This window comes from Ascaphus truei, chromosome 15 (assembly GCF_040206685.1).
Source record: "Ascaphus truei isolate aAscTru1 chromosome 15, aAscTru1.hap1, whole genome shotgun sequence".
Taxonomy (NCBI): Eukaryota; Metazoa; Chordata; class Amphibia; order Anura; family Ascaphidae; genus Ascaphus; species Ascaphus truei.
The window spans coordinates 15,692,169-15,718,150 of NC_134497.1; the positions used below are offsets into that span (position 1 = coordinate 15,692,169).

The following is a 25,982-nucleotide window of genomic DNA, read 5'->3' on the forward strand; positions in this document are numbered from 1 at the left end:
AGACGTAATGGATAGGAAAATGGATAGTGTTTTGAAGAAAGCATATGTAACAGCAGGTACAGCATGCAAACCGGCGATATCAACGACATCGGTATCAAGAGCAATGCGGATATAGGTTGCTAATATAGAAGCATTGGAAAAAGGAGTCGAGGAACTTCTATTTTAAAAGCATTGTCAGAAATCCAATGGGCAGCCAACTACGTAGCTGAAGCGTCACTGGATGTGGCGAGACTGGCAGCCAGATCATTGGCATATGCAGTAACAGCAAAAAGAGCGCTGTGACTCAGATAGTGGGTGGCGGACGCAGCATCCAAAAACAGCCTGTGTAATTTACCTTCTGAAGGAGAATTTCTATTTCTGAATAAATTAGATGCAATTATAACCAAGGCATCAGGAGGTAAAAGCACATTTTTACCACAAGGAACTAGAAGATATGTCCCTACATACCCAGAGGAAAATTCTCATGAAGGTCGAGTCCAGCAGCTTCCAGTTAGGGGAAGACTGAGCCAATTCGAAGCAGCATGGACTCTACCAATTAGACAGGTGGGTACTGCAGACCTTTTCTTTCGGGTATGACCTGGAGTTCAAGAACATTCCAAGAAGGGATATATTCTTAAAGACAAGCTATACACAGACAAAACAGAAAATAAAACAAATGAGTTTTATACTGGTAGATTTATTACACACCAACGTAATAACAAAGGTTCCTCGAGAAGAGGGATCTATTCCAAAATCTTTTTGGTAGAAAAAGCATCAGGAGGTTTCAGTGCAGAATTGGATCTAAGAACCGTAAATACCTACTTACATGTAAGAAAGTTCAAATGATTTCACTAAATATCATTCAAGAAGTAAAACCAAATGATTGGATGATATCAATAGATCTAAAAAAAATGCCTATTTACACATTCTGATGGCAGAGGCGTCAACAATTCCTCAGATTTACAATAAATCAGGAACACTACTAATATACGGCGCTGCCGTTTGGACTAGCAACATCACCCAGAATGTTTACAACGGTGCTGGCACCATTGATGGCAGAATGAAGAAAAATGGGCGTAGAAATGTACCCATATCTGGACGGTATTCTAAGAATCACAAAAACAAGAAAAATGGCTACAAGACAGAAACATGGTGGTGTCTCTTTCTAGAACATCATGGCTGGATCGTAAACATCGACAAAAGGCAACTAGTACCAACACCGTCTTTAAAATTCTTGGGAGTAGAATTTCACACGGCAGAAGTGCGATTACCATACTCCAAGGATCCAAGATATCAGACTCCAGACGAAGCTCAGAACAGCGAACAGCTCTTCCGCAGCAGATTTGTATGAGACTCCTGGGAAAATTTACATTAAATGTACTAAAATGGGCAGGTCTACACATGAGACAATGACAACAAAATTTCTTAGAGCAGTGGAACGGAGATCCCAAGGATGTAAAACAAGAAATATACAAATACCACCGCATCAATAAGAAGGAAGAAATATTGAATAATCTGGATGTAGTGAGATGCTTGAAAACCTATATTAATAGGGTAAACGACATAAGTCAGACTGTTTTATCCTTGCAGAAGGAACAAGGAGGGGACAAGCAGCGTCCAAAGCAACAATATCCATATGGATTGTATCATGTATCAGAAAATCATACGAGAACAAAGGACAAAATCCAACGTTGAACTTCAAGGCACATTCAACAAGATCAATGGCCACTGCGTGGGCATTCAAGGCACAAGCATCACCGACACAAATCTGCAAAGCGGCAGTGTGGTCTTCGTTTTAACACGTTTATGAAGTATTACAGATTTGGATATTCAGGCTTCAGCTGACGCAAGCTTTGGTCGAAAAGTACTACAGTCTGTAATAAAATAAAGTTGAATACTATAATAAAATAAAGTGGTTGAAACTGGTATTGGGTTTGATTATTTTATTTTTTTTCCCCTCCCTAAATATACTGCTTGGGTACGTCCCTTCGGTGCCCACTGCCAGGGTGAACAGGAAAAGAGAGAATGTAATCAACTTACTGTAATTTTCTTTTCCTGGAACCATGGCAGTGGACACACAGTTACCCTCCCTACAGTATATATGCCTAATATATATCAGTTGTATTTTTCAGCTATGGGAGAGTCCAAAGACTACCTGCAGGTAGTGGGAGGGGCCTTTTTATAACCTACCTGTAAGAATTAAATTTCCTGTCATACTCAGCTGGGGATAGACTTAACCCCTACGGTGCCCACTGCCGTGGTTCCAGGAAAATAAAATTACAGTAAGTTGGTTACATTTTCTCTTTTCCTGAGGCTGCCGGATTGGTACTCGAAGTCCTAATATGCAGTTTTTCCCCGATTTTTATAAACACTATTCCGTAGGATGCGAAGGAAGGCAATACATCATTTATCAATGGTCTCGATTCAAATGATTCCCTCAGTCTCGAAAAATAAACAAAAAAATATAAAGCTGGGAAATATGTGGTATATTTGAAGATTATATATTGCACACTCTTTATTTCAGCCTAAAGTGCATTATTGGAATTGGCGTTGGAGCTGGTGCCTATATTTTAACCAGATTTTCTGTAAGTACATTTTATTTATTACCATTTCAGCACACCTCGAACATAACCACCTTTTATGCTCGGAGAACCCAGATACTCCTAACGTTTTGTTTGGCCTTTCAAAAATATGTTCAGCACCTTGTGCCATGCACACGCTTGCAGCACAACAGTAACCATTATAGTGTGGGGTAGGACTTCATTTGTGGTCCAGAGAGAAGACGGGAGATGAGCCATGCACCATATTTACATCTCAGGCTGCTTGGTGATCTGGATTAGCCCTGTGAACATCCTCCATTTATCTGAATGATGGTAAAACATTCGGGCAGCTATCCTACTGTTGGGCTTTAAAAAAATAAAAAAAAAAAACAATTTGGAGAGGTAAAAAACACTCAAATATGTGCTTGTCCATAGAAACATAGAATTTTTAGTAGCGGGAAAGAACCACTTGGACCACCTAGTTTGTCCATTTTCTGGTCTGTAGCAGAACCTCAGAACCTTTCCTTGTATGTACTGTCCCTAGTTGAATAGCTTCCTGTTGTGAGGTTGCGCCACAATTTCACTCTCTTTGACGTGAATAAGTACCTTTTCCTCTGATCCTCCCCTTCGGCTTCGGAGCACGGCCTTGTTCTAACCTTTCTTTTTCTCAAATACGCTTTGCCTGCTGTACCTTGTTGAGACTTTATTTTATTTATATATATTTTTTTTTTTTTAACCAACTTGGTCGACCAGTTCTCCGTTTGCAAACACGTTTCAAAAGAGTATTGTCCCAATTTTTTTTTTCCTTTTGTTAGCTTGGGCTAAAGTGCATTACATTATACGAACAAGGTGGGACAGAATTGGGGTTATTAATTAAAGTCTGTTGAGTTACAGATGCAGCCACCAGTATTAGAACTCGTGTCTGGTAGAATCTGGGGCAGTCGCACAGTAAATGCCTCAATATTGCCTCAATATTGCCTCCATATTTCTGTGAGATTCTTAATGGCCCATCGGATTAACACAGCGGGGGTCCCTGCAATCTTATTCAGTTTGAATGGGACTGCAGGGATCCCCGCTGTGTTAATCCGATGGGCCATTAAGAATCTCACAGAAATGTTGAGGCATTTACTTTGAGACTGCCCCAGAATCTCCCAGAAATTCCCAGGTAAGTGTTTTAATACTGGTGGCTGCATCTGTAATGCCCCTGATAGGGTGTCAACTCCCATGAAAATCAATGGCCGTTCACGCCTGTGCTTCACCCCCTTACGGACTTTGTATTTGAATTTTCCCTCTATGTACATTAATAACTTTTTTTTTTTTTGAAAGATTTTATTGTCCATATTTTCCGGGGGAAAAAACGTATTTTCATTCAGCTGAGCGAAAATCTCCATATTTTATTTCTGGCGCTCAAGGTTTAATAAATAAATAAAAAGGGGAATTTAAATGTATTTACATAAGTAACTAAATATGGACATTGAGTGCGACCATAATACGGACTTGGGCCACAGATCCAGAGTGGTTATGGCATTTGTTTTCTTTTCAGAGTATATATTGCTTTATTTCTACCTCTTCCCTACAATTACTGTTCATTGACATCTACGTTATCCCTGGCATTTGGTATGCCATAAATCTGGCATATCTTCTTTTATGAATTGAAGAGCTCCAGAACGGTATACTGTTTAATAACATGTTAATGTTCCAAATTGACAAACGGGGTTCATTTGATAAGTAGTTTATTTAATACATAGTATGATCATACACCAAAGTCAAGTAGACTCTCTCTGCCAGGGAGTGTCCAGGCAGCCTCTTTTATACATTTCATTTCCTTTGTTCAAAATGTGTTACTAGGCAGATTATACTAACCACTCCTTAATTCTTAAACCAATCATTTTATAGCTCATTAAACCTGGTTAGAACTGGCCTCAAACAGCCATGAATAGGTACCTGGTGCACACTATCACTAGAATGTGGGTGTTACTTTAGCCATAGTCGTAAATCTACTTAGAAGCGAAACCTCCCATCTACACACCACACATTCCTTAACACAAAATAGAAACTGAACATCACTTTCAATCCTTCTCCAGAGACCCCCCCCCCCCTCAGTCCATTTCAGTAATATATCAACAGTATCTTCATTTCAGCAATATTATTTTGTCAAACCCTTCCCTCCTTTTTTTTTTTTGTTTTACAGCTGAATAACCCCGAATTGGTCGACGGTCTCGTACTAATTAATATTGATCCATGTGCAAAAGGCTGGATGAATTGGGCATCTGACAAGGTTAGTGTTGCAATGGGAAGCCAAGTCCAGCTGCATCACTTTCACTTGCATAACCGTGAAAATTACCATCTGGATTACCGAGTAATTTATTGTACGCAAACTTGTTCAATGCTTCAACGAGGTTTCTTGTAAGCAGCATTCACGTAGGACTTGTTATCCAATTCCATATGCTTTTAATATTTAAAACGGCAATACTACATCCCTTCCCTTTTTTTTTCCCCTTTATTTTTATATGTAAATATTCTACGTTCTTACCTAAGCTGCCAATCGTTTGCTCCTATTATAAACCTGTAAAAAATCCTGATTGTGTGACTAATTAAATGGCTGCCTTCTGACACTGTACAGTCAGTTTAATGCGGCAGCTTGATATGTAACATATATTACTACGTGTAACACATTATTGTTGCAGCTTTCATCGTAATAGACAGTCTGCTGTTTGGATCTGTTTGTGATACTTTGTTGCCAAAGGCAGTGCTCAAAAACGTGTGTCAGAGCCTATTTAAAAAGAGTAAGTGGCTATGACTTTCTAACTGGTTGCTGCAGCAACCAAAGGATTGTCTGTACATTAAAAAAAATCATTAAAATGGCATTAGAAAAAAATAAAAATGCACTCAGTATCTAATGCTACAAAACTAATTTATTTAAAAAAAAACCACACAAAACAGTATTTCATGTTTTTGTTGCTTTAAGTTCCATTCAAGAGTAGAGCTGCAATCTTCCCAAGCATGTACAAGACTGATTCACAGAGCATCGAATAGTGACCTGTACATTTCAAATGATATCACTTGGTGTTAGAATAAAAGCATTTCATATAAGGGACTGCTATATCCGCCTTTCTGTAAGGCATTTGATTACTTCATTTGCAGCTAAAACCCTAACCCTAGTTGTACAAATCCAGCTGACTTCATTGTTCTCTGGTAGTATGGAATATGTGGTGATATTTTGTACCAGCACTGCTATTGAATCATAACACCCCGTGGTATACAGCAGGGGTGCACAAACTATTTTATTTATTTTTTGCTCTGGCCCCAGCCCTCGCGCCCCCCACGCCCCTCTTCAGTGACCCGGTGTCACGTGACCCTGCAGCATCATTTGACGCACGTTACCATGACGACACACCACATCACCCCGTGATAGTCATTGTCATGGTGATGTGACCAGAAGCTGGCTGAATTCCGGTAAATTTGAGGTTGCAGAGGCGTCATACGGTGGCCCGGCATTTAATTCAGGGGAAGAGCGCGAGGCCTCCCCCACCCCCAGACAAATCCCGCGCCCCCTAGTTTGCGCACCCCTGGTATACAGCATTATGAGACATGTTCTATGGGGGAACAGTGATGCGCACCTGTACCTCTACAAAGTGACTCTAAGGCCTCGGTCAAGCTCCCCGCTGGCGTGCTGAGGCGCGCTGAGGCTCAGGGAAAGCGGGTGCTTTCCCTGGCCTTGCGGGTGCTTTCCCTGCGCGCCGCCGCGGGGCGGGCCAGTGACGTCACTGAGCTGGTTCGCCCTCATTGGGCGAACCGCTTACGTGACCGGCCCTGCGCTCCGGCAAGCGGGGAAATTTTAAAATTCCCTAAGACCTACGCTTCCGCGCGCTTGCGGAAGCGTAGACGAGCCCCTACTAAAGCCGCTCTAATTGCGGCTGTAGGGGCTCAGTGCTGAGCGGAAGCGCGCCTCATCCAGCAAGCAGTAAGCTTGGCCGAGGCCTTATGCTGTCAGTGATAGAATATTGTACTGCAGATCAGACCTATGTTCATGGCAACTTCCTGTTAAGACTAATGGAAAATAGTTATTTTTTTCAGGAGCTTTAAACCTGATATCTACTTTTTTTCCCCGTCTTTTCTAGCTCTCTGGTTGGACAACGAACATAGTGGACGTTGTGCTGGGTCACCTTTTTAGCAGTGTAAGTGATATCTACTGTATGTAAGAGTTGTGTAATCTGCAACGTTCAGGTTTTCTTGCTTATATATAGACGCACAGACATGCATCAAGCTTCATGAGGCCAAAAAATGCAAATAGGCAATCTGTTTCACTTGAGAAATCTTAAAGTATGTGGTAAAATGTTTGTGCAGACCTATTTTGGTAATCGGGGAAAAGGGCCCGAGTATGGTAGGATGGTACTAACAAGCAGAAAGGAAGTTTTAGCCTGATATGGAAGTCCAGTGACACTGGATAGCATCCCTGCCGTTCATGGATTGTTTTGGAACCCAGTTTAAACAATTGTTTAATCATTTGAGCGACTTGCGAGCTTGTCCCACAATCTGTTAACGTTTTGGCCTAGCACTCCTTAATTCCCCTGTAACAGAGCTGCCTCATTACACTGATGCTTAAGACTGCAATGGTATTTCAAGTGTAACATTTCCTTTCAGTGCCTTATTACCTGCCCATTGTCTCAATAGTCTCCTTTTTTGCTCACCATTTCCTCATTGCTCTTAATTTCATAAGCCCCCTGCCTATTGCGATCTACATGTTTGGGAAGGGGGATGGGATTACAGTGCACAGGGTAGCTTTGCGTACTGGTTCGTCCCCACAGCAGAGTTGTGCGGAGAGAATGGTATGCTGGAACGAACTCTACTGTACAACAATCTGCTCCTTTTTGTGTACGGCTTTTCAGGTTCCTCCGGCCCTAGCCCTTCATTTCAGTTTAATTGTCAATGCTAATTCTGCAGTGCGGTCAAGAACTTCAGAACGCGTATTGGTCCTGGAGAAATGTATCTTGTGTCCTTTTGCAGGTTGATTTTTGCTTTTGTTGAACCAACATTATTAGTTCCTTATACAACGTACAGTATTTTGAGTGACTGCAGAAAACATCAAAAGGGTCTATGAAGATCTTGTGTACAATCAAATGTATGAGAATTCCTCCTCCTTCTATTTAGACACCTATACGTACTATAAACAGAAAATGGTGTTACCACGGCGTTCATGTAGTATTACTTACATAATGTTACAATATGTATTCTTCATGCAGGATGAACTGCAGTCCAATCTTGATCTGATTCAAACATACAGACTTCATATTGCCCAAGACGTCAACCCGGATAACCTACAGCTCTTCATGAACTGCTACAACAAGTATAATATGAATAAATCTAACATTTTGCTGTTTGAATGTTTTTTATAGTCTTCATATTGCTGTAAGAGGTCAATCCTTTTCCTATTGATTTTGACATTTTTGCCTTTAATTTCAGAAGGATATTTAAACACGGTCTTCCAAATTGTTGCAGGGTGGTCAGGAAGCGTAGGAGTTGAGCAAGTCCACAGAAATGGCTAAAATATTGAAAAGTACCATTTGTTAGTTTATTATACACGGTTGGCAGCCTAAATTGAGTAACCCCTTCTGCCCTGATGCATTGTAATGTATGCTTTTTGTTTTTTGAAAGTCCTACTAATATCAAATTAGGAAAGCTTATGGGATGAGGTACAATAAAACTAGTCGTTCTTGTATCCATTTTCTACCTTGGCAAAGTAAATGTTCTTGTGTATCATGGCCGTTACTTGAGCAATGTTTTCTTTCTCCCATCCTGTATGTTGACGTTTTATATCCTTGTACATATCTGTAAAAGGCTGGGTGAAGATCTTCAAATCGCCCAGCAGGGCACACACAACATACCTGGAGATGGACTGCATCCTTAATTTTCTAATTACATGAGTGATTATGGCTGCTATAAAATTATTTTTAGGTCTGTTATGCCTACAAAAGTGTTGCACTTTAAAGGACTCGGACATTAATTCTAGACGAGCAGAAATGCTCGATTGGGATTCTGCACTTTGCGTGACAGTTAATTCACATACGTGTGTGATGGTCTTTGCCTGGAGACCAATGACACATGCACAATGAAATGCCTTTGTGATCTGTCTCAAACGTATACATACATTTTCCCCTTGATTTCTTAGCTCTTTTTTGTTGTTATACTTAAGCTACGTAGGTAAACTGCTCTTGTCCAAGCATAGAAACTGGGCCATTTCAAAAAAGTAAGCCTACTGTGTGCTTCTTTTTCCCTTTCATTCCTCTTCTGGTAACTACACATAATAAAAAAAAAAATCTTCTTAATCAGGCACGCTAGATTGCATTCATCTTATTATAATTGCTCAATAAATAGAAGGGTCACAATGATGTGGATCTTTAATATAATGGAAAATGCCTCCATCTCAATTTCTGATTAATTCCATTTTTTAATCTGCTGTTTTTTTGTAATCATTGTTTACAGATGATGCAAACCTGTTTTTTTTGCAGAGCATTGGATCAGGTAGGTGTCAAAGGGTGACAGTGACTTGTTTTTCCTTTGCAGCCGCAAGGACCTGGAAATTGAGAGACCAGTTTATGGAACCAATGAGCCTTCTGTAAATACGCTCCGGTAAGTTACAGTAACTATAAAGTTATAGTATATAGAGGAGCAAATACTTACAGCGCACATACACATTTCTCTATAAATTTGAAAAGGACATTTCAAACATACTGAAATGTAGCCAGCTGCAATTACCAATAGTTGAAATGTATGGTATTGTATTGTGTAATAGAGTAGCTGTTCTGGTCGTCTTCTTCCTCTTCCTGAAGCTGAACAGTTGATTTCCGCTACAGGGACCACCTGGCGCCCCAGATGCATACCGGGAAAGGTGGCGACTTTACTGCGATAACGCTGCGGCTTTCGTTTTGGCACTTGTTACCGCATTTTGTTTCCTGTGGGGTGGAAGGTACTAGTGCTACCTTCCTGTCCAATTATCTCGGAACCAGGGGGTAGCACGTCTTGGCCCTTTTTTAAATGTTTTTTAAAACGTAGGGGCAGCTGCTGACTTAACGCTCGGGTATATCGCAGTTCTAGTAGGCCAATTTTGTTGAGGGCTGGGAACGATCAGGGTATCTTGATGCACGTTGGCAGTAATGGCGGAGTTAAAGTTGAAAGGTCCTACAAATGTTTTCGGGGATGGCTGAAAGCAGGGTGCACATCAAGCTTTTTTGGGAGGTTGAAAAAAATGGGTGTAGACCATATCGGTCTTTATAGAAAGTGTGGATTGCATCTTAAAGGCGGAGGAGGTAGTTTCTGTGCTGTACAAGACTATGGTTGTGTTAGCTTTTCATTTGGAGGAATGGCAAGCAAGACCTATTGGGCTAGATACAAATTGGGGTATAGCTATTAGATGGCATAGAGGAAGTCATACAGTATCTCTGCAAGTAGGAAGGCAAATATTGGTAAGTACTGATACTTCCAGCAATACTATTGCACTTAAGGTATGGCGTGGGGGGGGGGGGGGGAGGGAAGGTCCGATACACATAATGGTTCAGAACATCTAAAACCATTCCGCACCCTTAATTGCATTTTTGAGTTTATAAGAGTCAGAAAATTGGAAAATGGATGTAACAAAGCCGAGGGAAGACTTGGGTAATCTTCATCTTAATTTAAGATTGGATTTCGGGGGGTATTGCTGTATGAACTCATCTTCATATCCTGTTCCTTTTTATTTATTTCTTACATAAAAATCCAGGTTTTCTTGGGCTCTGGCTTCTGTGGTTACCATAGTAACTTTTAGACTTCTGGGGAGAGCTTCATTTTAACCTCCCGGGCATTTAATATGTCAAATGCTTATCTCCTGAACGGATCATCAGATTCTAGAAAGAGAAAGTGTTGGAAATGACAAGAAGACATCTCAAAGTACAAAAGGAGTTGGAGTCAGGAAGGAATTTATTTTTCCCCTAATGAGATCATTGGATGATGTGTCACTGGGGTTTGTGTTTGCCTTCCTCTGGATCAATATTCTGTAAGTACGGATATAGGATAAAGTATCTGTCGTCTAAATTTTGCATAGGTTGAACTTGGACGTATGTCTTTTTTTCAACATCTACTATGTAACTATGTAAAAAGAAAAAAAATATGGCGACCAGTGGGAGCTGCTGCTTTAGCACTGGCTTATTTCAATTTATCCAAAACATTATTTTGACTTCACAAAGCTAGTTAGGAGCCGTTTACAAGGTATACATGCTTTCAGGAGAAGAGGACAATAGAAAAGCAAATGTGTGGTGCTGCAAACAAAAGCCTTTTAAAACAAAAATGACTTGTTAGAAGAATCCTGAGGTGCAACCCCCCTATGGTTGAAGGACTGAATAAGCCAAGACAGATTGGGTGACCGCTGCTAATCAAACTCCAATTGTTAACCGACTAGTGGACTAGGGTCCCCACAAGCAATGCAGTAAGGGACCTCACACTGATGTGAACCAACATAATATCGGAATGGAGAATGTCCAGATAATATCCAGATATTGAGATAAAGTAATTACTCACTCAGAGCCAGCTTGTCGTCCCTGTCATCACTGTAGGTGTATCTTCATCCAATTGAGGGGGGTGTGCATCCGTTTTTTCATGGGTCCTGGAAGTATGCAGATAGGAAAAAGCAGGCACAAGCAACCAAACAGGATCAGCAATAAGGATTAATAAAGAGAGCTAATTCCCATAAAAAGTGAATTTAATGGATTCTACAGAAAAAATACAACAACATTGTGGGGTACCAGACCCCCCACCAACGCGTTTCGAGCGCAAGCTCTTTTTCAACCTTGAAACGCGTTGGTGGGGGGTCTGGTACCCCACAATGTTGTTGTATTTTTTCTGTAGAATCCATTAAATTCACTTTTTATGGGAATTAGCTCTCTTTATTAATCCTTATTGCTGATCCTGTCTGGTTGGTTGTGCCTGCTTTTTCCTATCTGCATACTTTCAGGAGAAGAGGATTACTGGGAGAGTCCTTTTAATTCAGTACTTGATTTGTTCACAGAGCAGAGTATATAACCTTGGGTAATAAATGTAAATGAACCAATATGTTGCCAAATTTTGTAGGAGTAGAGATTTGGGGCAAAGTGCTATATACTCCAGCTTCAAAGTCCTTGGGTATCTGCGACCTAAAACAGCCTGAATAGTTTCGGATAATATAGATTTTACCCCTGACACTGGGGAAATGGAAGGTATTCAGATTAAATACAATTTATTCTAAAAACTTTAGTTTATTAATAAAGTAGCTGAAGGATTAGTAACAAAATACATGCCTCTTCCAGGTGAAGATGGGTAAATAAATCATGGCTGAGCTGAATGCAAATGTATTACTGTATTTGGCTCTGTATATACAGTTTTTGTTGTAGGTTGTAATACTTTCTAGTGCACCAACAATTATGTTGGTAGGCTCAATTATAGTGTACAGATCTTAAGCTTAAAGTATACTGTAAAGTGCACTTGAATTAGCCTATTGGGTTTTGAAACCTCTAGACACTATAATTTAATCTAAGGAACTGTAATGTTGGTCCATTGAAATGCATAAAAATGTACAGATTCTGCTCTTCAGAATGAATCCGGCTACTAGAACGTTGAGCTCCTACATATCAGAGGAGCCACTAGCAAAAGTATCCCAGAGAAAGGAAGCAGCAACTCTAACATTTAACTTACATTTCATTAAAAGAGGGAGGGATGCAAAAGAGGAATTAATAACGCACTGGACTTGATGGCATATAGCCAGGGATTATCACAATTTACGAGTGCCACGTCAACCATTCGATTACATACAAGCAAGATAAAGATCGGGCAAGGGAGTGTAACAGAGGCACCATGTCACCGAAAGATTTTAACATCAACACTTGAATTGTTCAAGACCTTGAACTTGGAGATGAAAGGAATCAAAATGAACAGTGAATACTTGAGTCGCCTGTGATTTGCAGATGTCCTTGTTGGTTTTGCTGCAAGTCTAAAAGATCTCTAGCAAAAAAAGTCAGAACTCAACCAAGCAAGTAAGAAGGTGGGCCTCCATATGAATCTCCGCGAGACCAAAGTGGTATTCAACAGATGTGTCAACTCTCCAAAGATTAAAATAAATGGGATAGCTCTAGACATTGAAGACTGTATACCTTGGTTGGCAAGTGCGGCTGAGTCCATAGAGACTTCAGCCGTGCGGAGGCGCGCAGAGGCAGAGGGAAATCGGGGGTGCTTTCCCTGAATGTCGGGGTGGGCCAGTGACGTCACGGAACTGGTTCGCCCTCATTGGGTGAACCGCTCACGTGACCGGCCCTCCGCTCCCCTCGGCGCTGAAACTAAAAAAAATGTCTGCTACGCCTCCGCACGCCTGCGGAAGCGTGCGCGAGTCCCTGCTAAAGCCGCTCTCATTGCGGCTGCAGGGGCTCATTGACGAGCGTGAGCGCGGGTCAGCGGCTAAGCGCTGACCATGCCCGCGGCCTAACACTGGATGGGAACCATCGTTTTGAAGACACGAGCATTTTTCAATAGAACCTTTCACTGCGCCTTAAACCAGAGTTTTCTGCCCGTGCTCGCATTTGTATTTAAAACTTGGACCCAAAATGCTAAGATAATACAGAAAAGTCAGACAACTCGAAGTATGAAGAGGTGCATTCTGGCTATTACACGGAGAGGAACAATAATTCATTAATGTGTTAAAAACAAAAGGTGAAGAAATGAAAATGGCAGTGGGATTTTTAGGATAAGTACAAGAGGTTAAACTCTAATCTGACATATCAGAACCAAAGTAACACCTGGAGTTCTGACTGTTGGCTTTTTCTTTTTAGTAAATAAAAACAAAAACCCATGTATATAATCAAAGCCCTAATTTATTTTCAGATGTCCTACATTGTTGGTTGTTGGTGATAACTCCCCTGCAATAGAAGCTGTGGTAAGTATGTAATAGAAATACATTGCAAGTTGAATTACTGAAAGGCTAGGTGGATCAATGGTTTTATTTAGCTTTGGCCCATGCTGTCCTTATCTGAGAATCAAAGGGGGACGAGGGGGGGGGGCTCTGGCTATGTAAGCACTTGCTGAATGCACAATGAGACAAAGGGGAGTATCCAGAATTAATCAAACCCCTCCCAAGTCTCCATTTATCATGTTTACAAACAAACTTTTAAATATTATTCGCTAATACTTAATGGGTGTCTGGGGTAAAGAGGCATCAATAACGCATGTAACCCCTTCAACAGGTCACTGATGGTTACTTTGGTCCTACGATAATATTTATCTGCCTGAGCTGCCTTAAAACTTAGATTTTTATGCAGATTACATAATCTTCCTGATGTGTTGTGGTTTTTTTTTGTTTTTTTTTAATCTAAATTTTTATTTTTTGGCTTTCTGCAGTAATTTTCTTACATAAATGTAAGGTAATGTAGTCTCATTCAAATGCTGTAAATGTAGGATGTCCTTGTTTTTGGTTATCCTAATATATTAATATACATATTTTTCTTGCATAGTACTGGCCGTGTACAATGTCTGTGCCCTGAGAAGCTTACGATCTAATTTAGGTTCCTGAGGCACATGAAGAGATGGTGGTTTTGCCCAGGCCTGACCCTGGCATGCAAGCAAAGTTCACTACCAAAAAAAAATGGCAGATTTCTGCCTACGAAGCTATTCCTTCATCTTCAAATGTTAGAATGTTTGTTTGTAAATCCACAGCATACTTCAGATCAAGATGTATATCTCAATGTGTCTTTCCTGGTAAACACAAAGTTGAGTCAGATTTTCTTGTAATTTTAGGTTGAATGCAACACCAGACTCGACCCAGCAAAAACAACACTCCTCAAGGTAACTTGTGTTCTGTAATGGCTACTCCTAGAGCAACGGTGCGCAAACTGGGGGGCACGAGATTTTTTTCGGGAGGTGGCACGGGTGGTTGCAGAGGTCCCGTGTTCTTCCCCAAGGCATTTAAATTAAATGCATGGGGATCACACAAGGCATCTGCAACTCAACTTACCGAAATTCAGAGGATTGGTGTGATGCGTCGCCTTGACGGGGTCAAGAAAGGTAAAGGGGGCGCGAGAACTGGGGGGGAGCAGGCAGGGGAGGCACAGCTCCCAAAGTTTGCGCACCCCAGCTCTAGAGCATGCTTAAAATAGAAAGTGCGTAGTATAGTTTCACAGTAGATGGGGTTGAAAAAATACATATGACCAAGTTCAACTTGTGCTAAATTTAGACGACATATACTTATTCTAATATTTGTATTTACAGTATTTGTGATTTCTAATGTGTATCTAACTAAAACCCCAAGTCTTTAATTTTTCTAATTGATAATGTAGCTACTTTTTTTTACATTGGTGCAAAACTTCGTTAAAATGGTTGAAGTCATTGTAGCATACAGGCATACCCCGCATTAACGTACGCAATGGGACCGGAGCATGTATGTAAAGCGAAAATGTACTTAAAGTGAAGCACTACCTTTTTACACTTATTGATGCATGTACTGTACTGCAATCGTTATATACGTGCATAACTGATGTAAATAACGCATTTGTAACAGGCTCTATAGTCTCCCCGCTTGCACACAGCTTCGGTACAGGTAGGGAGCCGGTATTGCTGTTCAGGACGTGCTGACAGGCGCATGCGTGAACTGCCGTTTGCCTATTGGGTGACATGTACTTACTCGCGAGTGTACTTAAAGTGAGTGTCCTTAAAGCGGGTTATGCCTGTATACAGTAGTAACTCCAAATGAAAGCTTTACAGAAAATGTAACATATTGAAGCTATACATCCAGTAATTTCTGAATGTCTAGTACACATGAACAAAAGATTGACGCCTTCTTTATAATGTCCATTCTTCACTGCTTACTTCTATTTAGATTATTTATGCTCTAATTTTGTTTTCTTAATTCTCAAATGTGTGACCTGTATCAGCTTCACTGTTCAAACTTTAGACACCGACAATCTTCATTTATGACTTCGTTCAATGTGTTATTTATTTGAACATTGCTAGACCCGCTACTAAAATGGGTCTGAATCAGTCCCCGACTGTATTGACGTTTGGACATTACCAAGGTGTGTAAACATTCCATAGGCCTGTATGAGGCAGGCCAGGTAGTTAACAGGAATGCTAAGAAACATCCAGTAATGGTAAAGCTGGATTTATGTTCTGTTTTAGCAGCACTGGTCATCCTAATGTTACAGCATAATCAGTATGACTAGGTTTGTATTAGTCTCCATCAAATTTAGGTCAGCAGTGGTACAATTCATAAATAAAGCCGTTAAAATAATGTTGTTATGAAATATAAGGCTTTTGTGTTTGTCATTCATTGTGAACGAGTTTTCCTTTGATTTCAATACGAGGCATACCAAATATTACATAGAATGAAGTGCTTTTTAAAACATTATTTAATTCTGACCTTTACATATAAAAATGATTTCTTTCCCATCGGTTTTTTTTCCTTCCAGATGGCAGATTGTGGAGGATTGCCACAAGTAGTCCAGGTATATTTTACACGTTTTTGCTTTTTATTAAGGACGTAAGGCATATTACTATTTAAATCCACTGCTAGCAGCATGCACCCTTTTTGTGACCACCAAAGCATACTTCTAGATACAATGTAGTATTCTTGTGTAGGACTCTATGCAAATTATTGATGGGTTTTGTTTCCAGAATACCCAAACTAAAGTGTTATGCACCGGCCTATAATTGCCCAATTCAAACCTGCCAACAGATGTAACCTGGCCACTAACCCTGATCTATGCTCCAGGGATTTAAATTGGGCTAATTACATCTGTATTTGTGATTATTGATTAAGACTTCAGAGCATAAATTCTGTGCCGAGACTTCAAGTTCCAACAGACTTCATAACAGTATTGTTGGCTGTGTGTAGTGTTTATTGCAAACCAGTGTGTAAATATTGGCTACAAGTGGGATGCTATTCATTGACACCTAATGTCTGCTACTTTGCTGGTGGCAAATCCTGCAATTGAGTGCAGATCAGTTGAGTAAAAGGGGATCAGTGAGGGGGGATTTTTGCTTCTGCGACTATTCACTATTCATATACTTCCTTCATTCATCTAGCCCGGAAAGCTGACCGAAGCCTTCAAATACTTTGTGCAGGGGATGGGATACAGTAAGTAATGTCTCTGTTGAGCCTTACATATAAAATGAAGACACACCGTTCCACACCCTTTCATAGCCTGTTTATAATTGTAAGTTTATTTAATCTTGAATACAGGGTGAACAATGGATTAGAAATATTAGTTTTATATTATGGTTATTTTATGCCCTTTCCCCAAAACCTTCCTGGACAAAATGACATTTTATTGAACCATTAACTGTAAACGTCTAGTGCGGTTTTTATTTTGTTTGTTTAAGTTTCTTTATATATTTAAAGCAGAAAAAAAGTTGAAAATAAATTCTGAAATCCTGACATGCAGTATACATTGACATGCAGTATTCATAATAATATACAGGTGAATGTTGAACTACAATCATTCTTGGCTCTATTGAAAAAAAAAATCAATATTGAAAATATGGGAGTTCATACCAGATTGGGTGCGCTCACCCGTGCACTCGCTTGATGAATCTGCTTCTTTCAGAGGAAAAAAGATGGCTGGAAATTAAGCTAACAGCTTTAGTTGCAGCCATGAAAATACATACTTGGGTAGCCAGCTGTGGGCTGTTTACTTCCATATATGTATAGATTTTATTTTTAATCTGACAGTGGTTCTGAAACCTATCCCAGGGGCAAGGTTTCTGAGGCAGCCACAGAAACCTGCATTTTATTCCTATGCAAATGCTGGCATGTGCATCGGTGATTCCTAAAACCTGACGTACGTTTGCGCTGCTTGGAGTTGCAGGGCGGCAGACTCCTGAAGAGATTTTTTTTTTTTTTACATTTTCTGGCAGGCGACAGGCGCGTTGCGTGAGCGGTTCAGCCAATGAGGGTGAACCGCTCACGTCCACGCCTTCCTTTCTCCTCTCCTCCTGTCTCCACTCCTGCCTCCTCGTCCTGTCTCCTCGTCTCCTCTCCTTGATCAAGATGCCGCTGAGCGGCAGCGTGAGGGTCATGTCTTCGGATCGCGCTGCCGCTCGGCGGCATCTGGTATAATCGTAGCCGTAGATTTCTTTGCTTCAACCTGGCAGATTTAATCGGTGCCAACAGGAAAACAATGTCATGCTGTTTTGCTAAATCTCCTATTATTGCCCTTTGGTTCTCCTACAACCACTCCCTAATTGGCTTACTGGCACAAGTGTAGCCAAATTGACACCAAAAAAAAAAATCTTGATGTCTTGGGTACGTCTGTTTTTTGCTACTTTTTGGCTCTCAGGCCAAAAGCAACAATCCCACCTGGGAACTTTTTTAAAAAAATGTTTAAAAGTACAAGAACTGGAGAGTACGAAAGCGTTCAGGGGCCCTATCCCCCTGGTTCCATAGATATTTGTATTCTTTTGTGCTGCTGTTTACACACACAATACTTCAAATATGACCACCTGGGTCACCAAAGGATCGCTGCAATGTCATCTGGAGATTACATTCTGGCTTTTCTATTGGTCGTCAAAGCAATCCCAGACCCAGGCAGCCATATTGTTTCCCCAATGGTCCCTGGTGCACGTGCTTGTGGCTCCTGACCCAGGACGTCACCGGTTTCAGGACTGTTACAAAAATATATTTTTTTCATCAGAAATTACTTCCTTAATTCTCCAAAATGAATAAACCTATTTTACATTGTTGGTCCCTAGAACGAGAGAAAGTTACTTGTATAAAGCATTTACCTTTTTGTAGCTACAGTGTACAGTCATTTACCTACTCCAACGCCAGATTGTGTGCTAGCTACAGCTCTGAGCACAGAAAGGTAGAACTGGCATGTAGTAACAAAAAGGTAAAACGCATAAAATCATTGGTTTTCAAATGGCCCTACTGAGGACTTGATAACCATATAGGTTCCTATAATGCACTCCCATTATATTCCCTATGAACGCAGATATAGCAGTATGCATATGCACACATTCAATATAGCCGTTCTGTTACCCAACCATTGTAAATTAGTTCAGTTTTGATTGTGTTGTACTATTGCTATTTTGCTCAGTAATAGAAAAAACAAAAAAACCTTTCCGAAGACCAAAGTTGACATTTGTAAATTAAGCTGTTGGTAATCCCCAACTGTATGAGTTATAAGATGAATTGGGACATTGAGGATACCTAAAGGATGTGTATAGTTTTGTAAAACAGTTCCTGATGACACTAACCGCAGCAGTCGAGCCGGGAATTCATTAATATCCACTAACCTGTTTCTCTGTACATCCTTTTCCCCTCTCTCACGTGCTTACAGTACCGTATGTTCAGCTCAGCCACCTGAGCGCCGACTCAGGTATCCAGTGTTGATTCGTCCATTAAATAATCATTTACTTCTCCATTTGCTGCTGTTTGAGTGGAATTGGTTGCTTTTCTCCATTATAAACTACCTGTTTGGACTTGGTGACATTTCTGGTTAATTTGTCGTGTATTTGCATGGTAACATTTTACCTACCATCCATGCATTTGAAATATAGTTGGGGGAAAAAAATATATATATGTATATATATTTTTATTTTTTTTGCATGTGAAAATTGGCATGAGGGGGAACTACTACAAATATTCTAACTGAGAACAACCAATAGAGTTTTTGGTGACTCTTTGCCCATCTACTGTGATGTTTAGCAGCTGTAAAAGATCCCTATAGTACTGTACACCGTTCAGAGTTCGTTCGCGTGGTGCTAGAACTAAAGGGCTTAATGTATCATTTTAGTGTTTCTGAAACTGCCCAAGATAGTAAGTTCTTTTAATGGAGGACATAAGTGCCCCTAAGCTTTTCTCTGTGTGAGGAATATGTGAAGCCATCTGAGAAAAACACTGTTTGAATCCCTTTGTAACTCTGTGTTAAACCTGTGTTCTGTCTGGCGATTTCAAACATCCTCGGTAGTCCGATTGAACCATGATCCTGACCAAAAGCTCTTGTAGTAGTTTTTATTTTTCATGACCATGAAGCATCCGTTCTGCAGTTTGTGCAGTTTGTGGTAGGTTGTTTGGCAGGTTGTTTGTCTGTCCATATCGTAATGCACCAAGGTTATCTGGCAAAGTAATGGTTGTGAGTTTTTAATGCAACTGTGCATGTGTCCAATTTATGCATGCATGCAAGTTATAAGGTGGTGGAGTAAAAGGAAATTGGCTAAACTGTCCCAACATGTTTTAAGCATGGTTTTTTTTTTTTTCGTTGTCTTTTTCTCTCATAAAGTTGCATTTAGCCATTAAAGTGAAATTCAGCTGTTACTTCCCACCTTTCTTGCAGTGCCAGGAGCATGCATGACCAGACTGCGTTCACGTACCCATTCTGCCTCAAGCGGTGGCTCAATGGAGGGATCTCACAGTCGTTCTCACACCCGTCATTCTCCATCAGAGGGAGCCTCTGGGACCTCTGTGACAAGTGAGGCCCATGGTACTCCTGCGGCAAGGGAGGCCAAAGATTCAAGTCAGACAATGGAAGTGTCTTGCTAAACTTCTCCCGGTTGGTTTCACAATGGACTCATCCAGATATTAAACCTGCAACCTCTGGAAATAACCCTTTCATCCCGTGGTATTAATTGATATGTAATTTGTGCATGAACATGCTGTATACTTACCCTCGTTAGTCTATAGACTCTTCGTGTTCATTTACTTTTTCTCTAAGACTAAATATTTTCACAGTCAGACTTTCCAAGACTTTTTGTTGATGTGATTAGACTATTCTGTGCAGGAGACTAAGATGTAACGTGTGCAGTTGAAGTTTTTCACCGTTCTGTTTGTTCTTTTTGCACACTAATTTCACCATCACTCATAGTGTATGAAGACACTTACCATTTTGTCTTCACTTTTTGTCTTGGAGTTATATAGAAGTAAATTCCACAAAACAAATTTTCTTCTATATAGAAAAAAAAAACTAATGGTACATGTTTTGCTGTTATTTTGTGGTGCCTAGGAATGCACACTCGGATGAGTAGAGGCATAATTTGAGTAGTTCCAATTACACAGCCTTTCCACAAGTGACTAACTGTTGTTGTCTAAAGGGATGGTAGTTGAGGTTTCTGGCAGGTGTATGAAACCTTGATCAACCGCTGTATATGAAAATACATGTAAACAGGCAAGAAGGGACACTGCCGCTGTTAGATAGAAAAGCTTATCCCCGCCATTACCATGATGGCAAAAAGGTCTATTATTGGGCTTTATAACGATTAACTTGCCGTGTTCGTCCAACCTTTACCAAGCAGTAATAACATTGTCAGCAACCGAAGAATGTTCTTTAATCTGCTGCTGTCATTTCACAAACACATAATACTTGGTTTTGTTTATTTCCAAAGCCTGTATTTCTGCCAACTGACATCATTAATTACAAATCCTTTTATGTAGGTTCTTATAAAAAAAATTAAAACAAAAATAGAGGAGGGAGCAGTTTTTATAGTGACCAGTGAATGATACTGGGCAAGTTCTGGCAGATTGCAAGCTCTGTAAGAAAGCAATATACAGTGATTGCAGGAGGACCTTCAGTGCACACAGTAGCAAATAAGTGGTTCCTGGTGGAGCTGCAGTTGACTGCTGCATGTCCTCTGAGACAGTTGACAGATGCCAGTCCGGACTAGATACCTTTCAATCACTTAACATTGGACAGTTACATCTGTCTGTCTGTCTGTCTGTCTGTCTGTCTGTCTGTCTCATGGGACAGGACTTTGTAATGAGGGAGAAGGTGAATTAGTAATGCAGGTAAGGTAGTTGAACGTTCTCAAATCAGACTGAAACATTGCAGTACTAAATCACCTTTTCACAACAAAAGGGGTGTTTTGACTTTATAAACACACGGACATACATCGCACTATACACACACATGCATAAAGACCTTGTTATACCTTTGTACCTATGCTGTAATGCTGCCAGTAATTGATTGAATACACTTGATCATATTTATGTTTTAATACCTTTTTGCTGTTCGATGTATTGCAAGTCTGAAAGCTTAAACTAACGTTTTGTTAAAATGTTGTGCAACCAATTGTGAGAAGAACAAAGCTCTTGTCGGTCATGGGAAACGTTTCAAACACCGACTGTATGCAACCTCTAGAAATAGGGGTTTGCGGGCAGAGTAACAGATATTCTTGGCTCTTGGTGTAGTCAAACCGTTAAACAAAATAGATCCTGTTCTTATGTTGTAGCATCTCACGAGCAAAAGTTTGTACTTAATGTTTTAATGTAGTTAAAGGAGAAATGTTCTGACGGGGTAATATTGTCATAAATGTTTGCTGCTCACAATTAAAGATTGTTTGGTACAGGCATTGTGTGATTTTTTTTTTTTTTTTAACTTTTCTATACATGCAACTGTGAAGTACCTGTTTTAATTAAATGACTAAAAATATGTGCAATTAGAACGTAAGATGTACTTGTATAACCTCAGCTTGCACAAAAACAATTAATTGTGATTTTTGCATAAAACGTGGAATTAATAACTAACTAAACGGTGGAGTTGGATGGTAAAATAAAAATAAAACACTTATAATAATAATAATAATAAGTTCTTGTATAGCGCTGCTAGTTTTACATAGCACTTTACAGAGATGTTGCAGGCTCCCTGCCCCATGGAGCTTACAATCTGTTTTTGGTGCCTGAAGTACAGGGAGATAAAGTGACTTGCCCAAGGTCACAAGGAGCTGACACCGGGAATTGAACCAGGCTCCCCTGCTTCGAACTCTAGGTGCCAGTCAGTGTCTTTACTCACTGAACCACTCCCTCTCACTTGTTTCCATTAGGTGCAAGGCTCGGGAAGGAGCAGCACTCAACTAATCCTGTAATTACTGCACAAACCATCATTATGTTAACATTTGTTTAAGTGGTGCTAATGTACGGTGTCACAATGAGCGTTCGTACAATCACTTGACCGAATGGATGGTTTTTAATAAACCAACGTTTATTTAGCTGGAGCTAACCGTAAAACACTGGACAGCTGGTACAAGCAATATTTAACCAACCCTAGGATGCGGGGAAAACGAGGTGGAGAGTGCTGCTGAAACTAGCTTACTCTATGTCCTCTGAGTTTTGCATGTCCACTTTAGCATTGCACACTGAGGCTAACACACTGTACAGTGTCTAGACACTGACCACTATTGACTGCAACTCTGCAACAAGTCACAAACACGAGAACTGAAACTGAACAGAGCAGCGGTTATACTGTTCTGGATCTCAAGGAACCGCTGCAAAGTCTAAGGGGAAAATTAAAAGATGCAATAGGGACAGGATTCTTCCTCAAGGCTGCTGCACACTGCCAAGGAAGTCTTCTGACCTTACCTGGGGGCTGAGGACCCAGATAGCTAGGGTGACATACCCAAGTATGGTCCTGCCTATATGCAACCAGGAAGCCTGGAAATTCAAGGGACAGGACTGTCACATGCCTGTGTCAATAAACATTGATGGCTGGGAGCCTTCTCGCACAGGAAGAGTGCATGTGGGAGCCCAGCGGTCACATACAGTAATAAAGTTATGTTGGTAGTCACTCCTAGGACTAAAGTGAACCAAGGACAGTGAGATGTTAAAGCGGCAATCACGGCTAACGTTAAAAAAAAATTAAAAGTTTTACAATTTTTAACCACTCAGGGTTTTTTTTTTTTTACTTACATTTTTAAGATTTTTACAAGGAAAATAAAAACATTCAAAAAAATAACACTGGATACAAAGGGAGGGGGTGGGTCATTATTACACAATATATTATATTTTTCCAAAATGGCAGCGTCTCACTTTTTACAGTATGCCAAGCGGTCCAGTCTGTCACAGCCAATGGAACCAATCTAACCCAACACACAGGGTACCCGATCAGAGCTTTTTCCCCTCTTAATTCTCTTGTTAGCCACTAACACGAATGGGGAAAAAAACTGCAACGCACCACCAATGAAAATGAAGAGTGCGAGGGTGACTTCAAAAATGAAAAATGGTTTATTGGATCATGTGCAATAGAACAGGCTTGTTGCGCACTTAAGGAGCTTTCTCAAGGTCCCTTGATATCCCAAGTGGAGTCTTCTATCTGTTATCCACCAACAGAATGGATTTCGGCGAGAAGGGAGTGCATACTCTATCGTGTGCCTCAAAAGAGGGAAATCACTTCATTTATTCTGTGTTCAACAATTCTCTGGGTTGGGGCCAAGTGGCTCTCCCGGGCTCCTGCGATTGCACATCTAGCGTCTGTAAAAATATGGGATATCAAACGTGTTGTATAACTAATGTTCTCAACTGGTTTTGTTAGGATGTAAATTAGGGGGTCAAGGGGTATTTTGATTTCTATTATTTCTCGGATCAGAGACCAGTACCTGGATTATTCATCACCACCATATGTGAGCCATGTCCCCTTCTTGCCCACAATTTCTCGAAGACTCCTGATGTTTCGGGGTATATTTGTTTTAGTCTTTGAGGGGTTAGGAGCCATCTAAATAAAATTTTATACATGTTCTCCCTTATCGTACATCGATTTTGTTTTAGACACATTGTCCCAAATATCCTCCCCATCTATATCCAGGTTTAGATCTTCGGCCCATTTCCCTATATAAGCGTGATCAGGCATGTCTCCATACCGTAGGTGTCTAATTCTAGGTATATCTTTAATTAACCCTTTCTGATTCCTCCCATTTCTGCATAAGATTTTGACGTTTTGCCATTTCTGGGAATTCTGGTGTTTCAAAGATCTTTTGGAGGCAATGTCTAAGCTGCAGATATTTGAATGAATCCAGATCAGGCATTTCATATTTAGAGCATAGGACCGAGAGTGTGTGAATGCCATCAATCCCTGGGCTCAGATAAGTTATCAGTCAAACCCAGTAGGGTGAAGGAGCTGAACCTGAGCCCAAAGGAATGATTTGTATTGTAACCCAGGTGAAAGGTAGGGTCCCAAGAGGTACAGAAAATATCCTAAGAGGGTGGAAGATGAGCTGGTACTCCCCTGGTTGGGGATGGGTTCCATGATAACAGCTGTCAGGTGAATCCCAGGAAGCTTTCCTGGGATGGAATACTTTGGCCAGCCTACGGATTGGGTTAGCGGGGACCAGGTCACCTACACCTACCTACAAGTTGTGTAGCTTGTGACCTACATAATTAGTGCGATATTTGCTCAGACGCTACCCCCTAGTGAGTTCAGGCTGGGGTTGTTACTGTATGTGTCTTGTGATTGATTAATTTGCTGTTTGCTTGCTGGGAGCTCTGGGACTCTCTAGGTTAAGTGGAGATCCTCGTAGCCCCCAGATACCACAATGGTAATGGAGGTTGGGGTCATTGCGATTCGGGTAAAGGGATTGTTTACTGTTTTGTATTCTTGAAACCCTGGGGGACCCTCTGCATTCACAGGGGTCCTCTTGCCCCAGAACCCATATGGGTATCAGAGTAAGGTTGTGTAATTGAGTCAGGGACTCCAGTATTGGATTTGTGTTATCCCCAGCTTGGCTCTTGGGGTGGGCTCCCCAGTTGTTCTGGGTGGTAACTACTCTCCCAGCAAAGCCAAGCTAGGATTCCCAGTGTGTAGTCTGGGTCAGCGACCCCAGGAGTGGGAGGGCAGTATCCCAGGCATAAGAGTGTGGCATAGTCAGGCTAGGATTCCCAGGGTGTACTCTGGGTCAGTGTTTCCAGGATGGGGTGGGGGGTATCCTTGGTATAGGAGTGTGGCTCTTGTGGTGGTTCTGGGGAGTGATGCTACCATCCCAGCAAAGTAAGGCTAGGGATAATGGATGTTTTTTCAGCACCTTCTTGCATTAGCCCGAGCGGGGATACCTCGTGGTCAGTAGCACCGAGGCACGTTCCCAGCGGGAGGAGTCTGGATGGACTCAGAATATCGGTGACCCCCTCCGTTTTGGGTACCTGACGGTCTGGCGTGACCAGGCCTCTCCGTGATTGCCGTCCGTCACATGCACCAACTCTGCTTTTAAATCCAGTGGAAACTGTGATCTTTGTGTTTTAAGGAGATCTGTTGTGTCATCTGGGGGGAACAATGTAATGTGCTTTATCTGTAGTTCAATGGTGAATGTTTCCAATATAACTCGGGTACTACACACCATTAACAATGAAGAGCATAAAAAAAAATCTGAAAGACCCAGATGTTCTAACAGCAAAGCAGAGCTTGGCAGCCATGCAGAAAAATATAAAGCATTCAAGTAGTATAGTGTACTGTAGTTCATCAAAGCACATTTGTATTCGAAAATAGCCCATTGGATTGTGCCATTTTCATTCCTAAAACACCAACAATGGAAAAGCAATGTACTTGGAGGAGATTAACTTGGGACATCAGGGAATACGATAGAATCCACAGTAAAATTACAGTGTGTCATTTCTTAAGGCGGGGATGGAGAGGTGATGGGGCACGCATGGTTTTCTAAAGCAAAGAGGTCCTCCTGGATATAAAGAGAGGGGGTAGAATGGTGAGGAAAGAGATAAGTGCAGAA

At 40.9% G+C, this 25,982-nt stretch overlaps 1 protein-coding gene across 3 annotated transcripts in view; it reads left to right on the forward strand.

The window, feature by feature from the left end:
- The window catches only part of NDRG3 (NDRG family member 3), a 63,653-nt gene extending 41,805 nt beyond the window's left edge, over nt 1–21,848 (forward strand). For 2 of the 3 annotated variants that reach the window (XM_075571780.1, XM_075571779.1), the window contains exons 7-17: nt 2,504–2,564; nt 4,711–4,797; nt 6,641–6,697; nt 7,763–7,866; nt 9,084–9,149; nt 13,398–13,449; nt 14,307–14,354; nt 15,974–16,009; nt 16,590–16,641; nt 18,845–18,883; nt 19,841–21,848. In XM_075571780.1, the coding sequence (XP_075427895.1) occupies nt 2,504–2,564; nt 4,711–4,797; nt 6,641–6,697; nt 7,763–7,866; nt 9,084–9,149; nt 13,398–13,449; nt 14,307–14,354; nt 15,974–16,009; nt 16,590–16,641; nt 18,845–18,883; nt 19,841–20,046 (808 nt within the window). In that variant the 3' untranslated portion in view covers nt 20,047–21,848. The remainder of the gene's footprint in view (nt 1–2,503; nt 2,565–4,710; nt 4,798–6,640; nt 6,698–7,762; nt 7,867–9,083; nt 9,150–13,397; nt 13,450–14,306; nt 14,355–15,973; nt 16,010–16,589; nt 16,642–18,844; nt 18,884–19,840) is intronic. The other variant, XM_075571781.1, reaches the window with a different exon arrangement.
- The last annotated feature ends 4,134 nt before the right edge of the window (nt 21,849–25,982 follow it).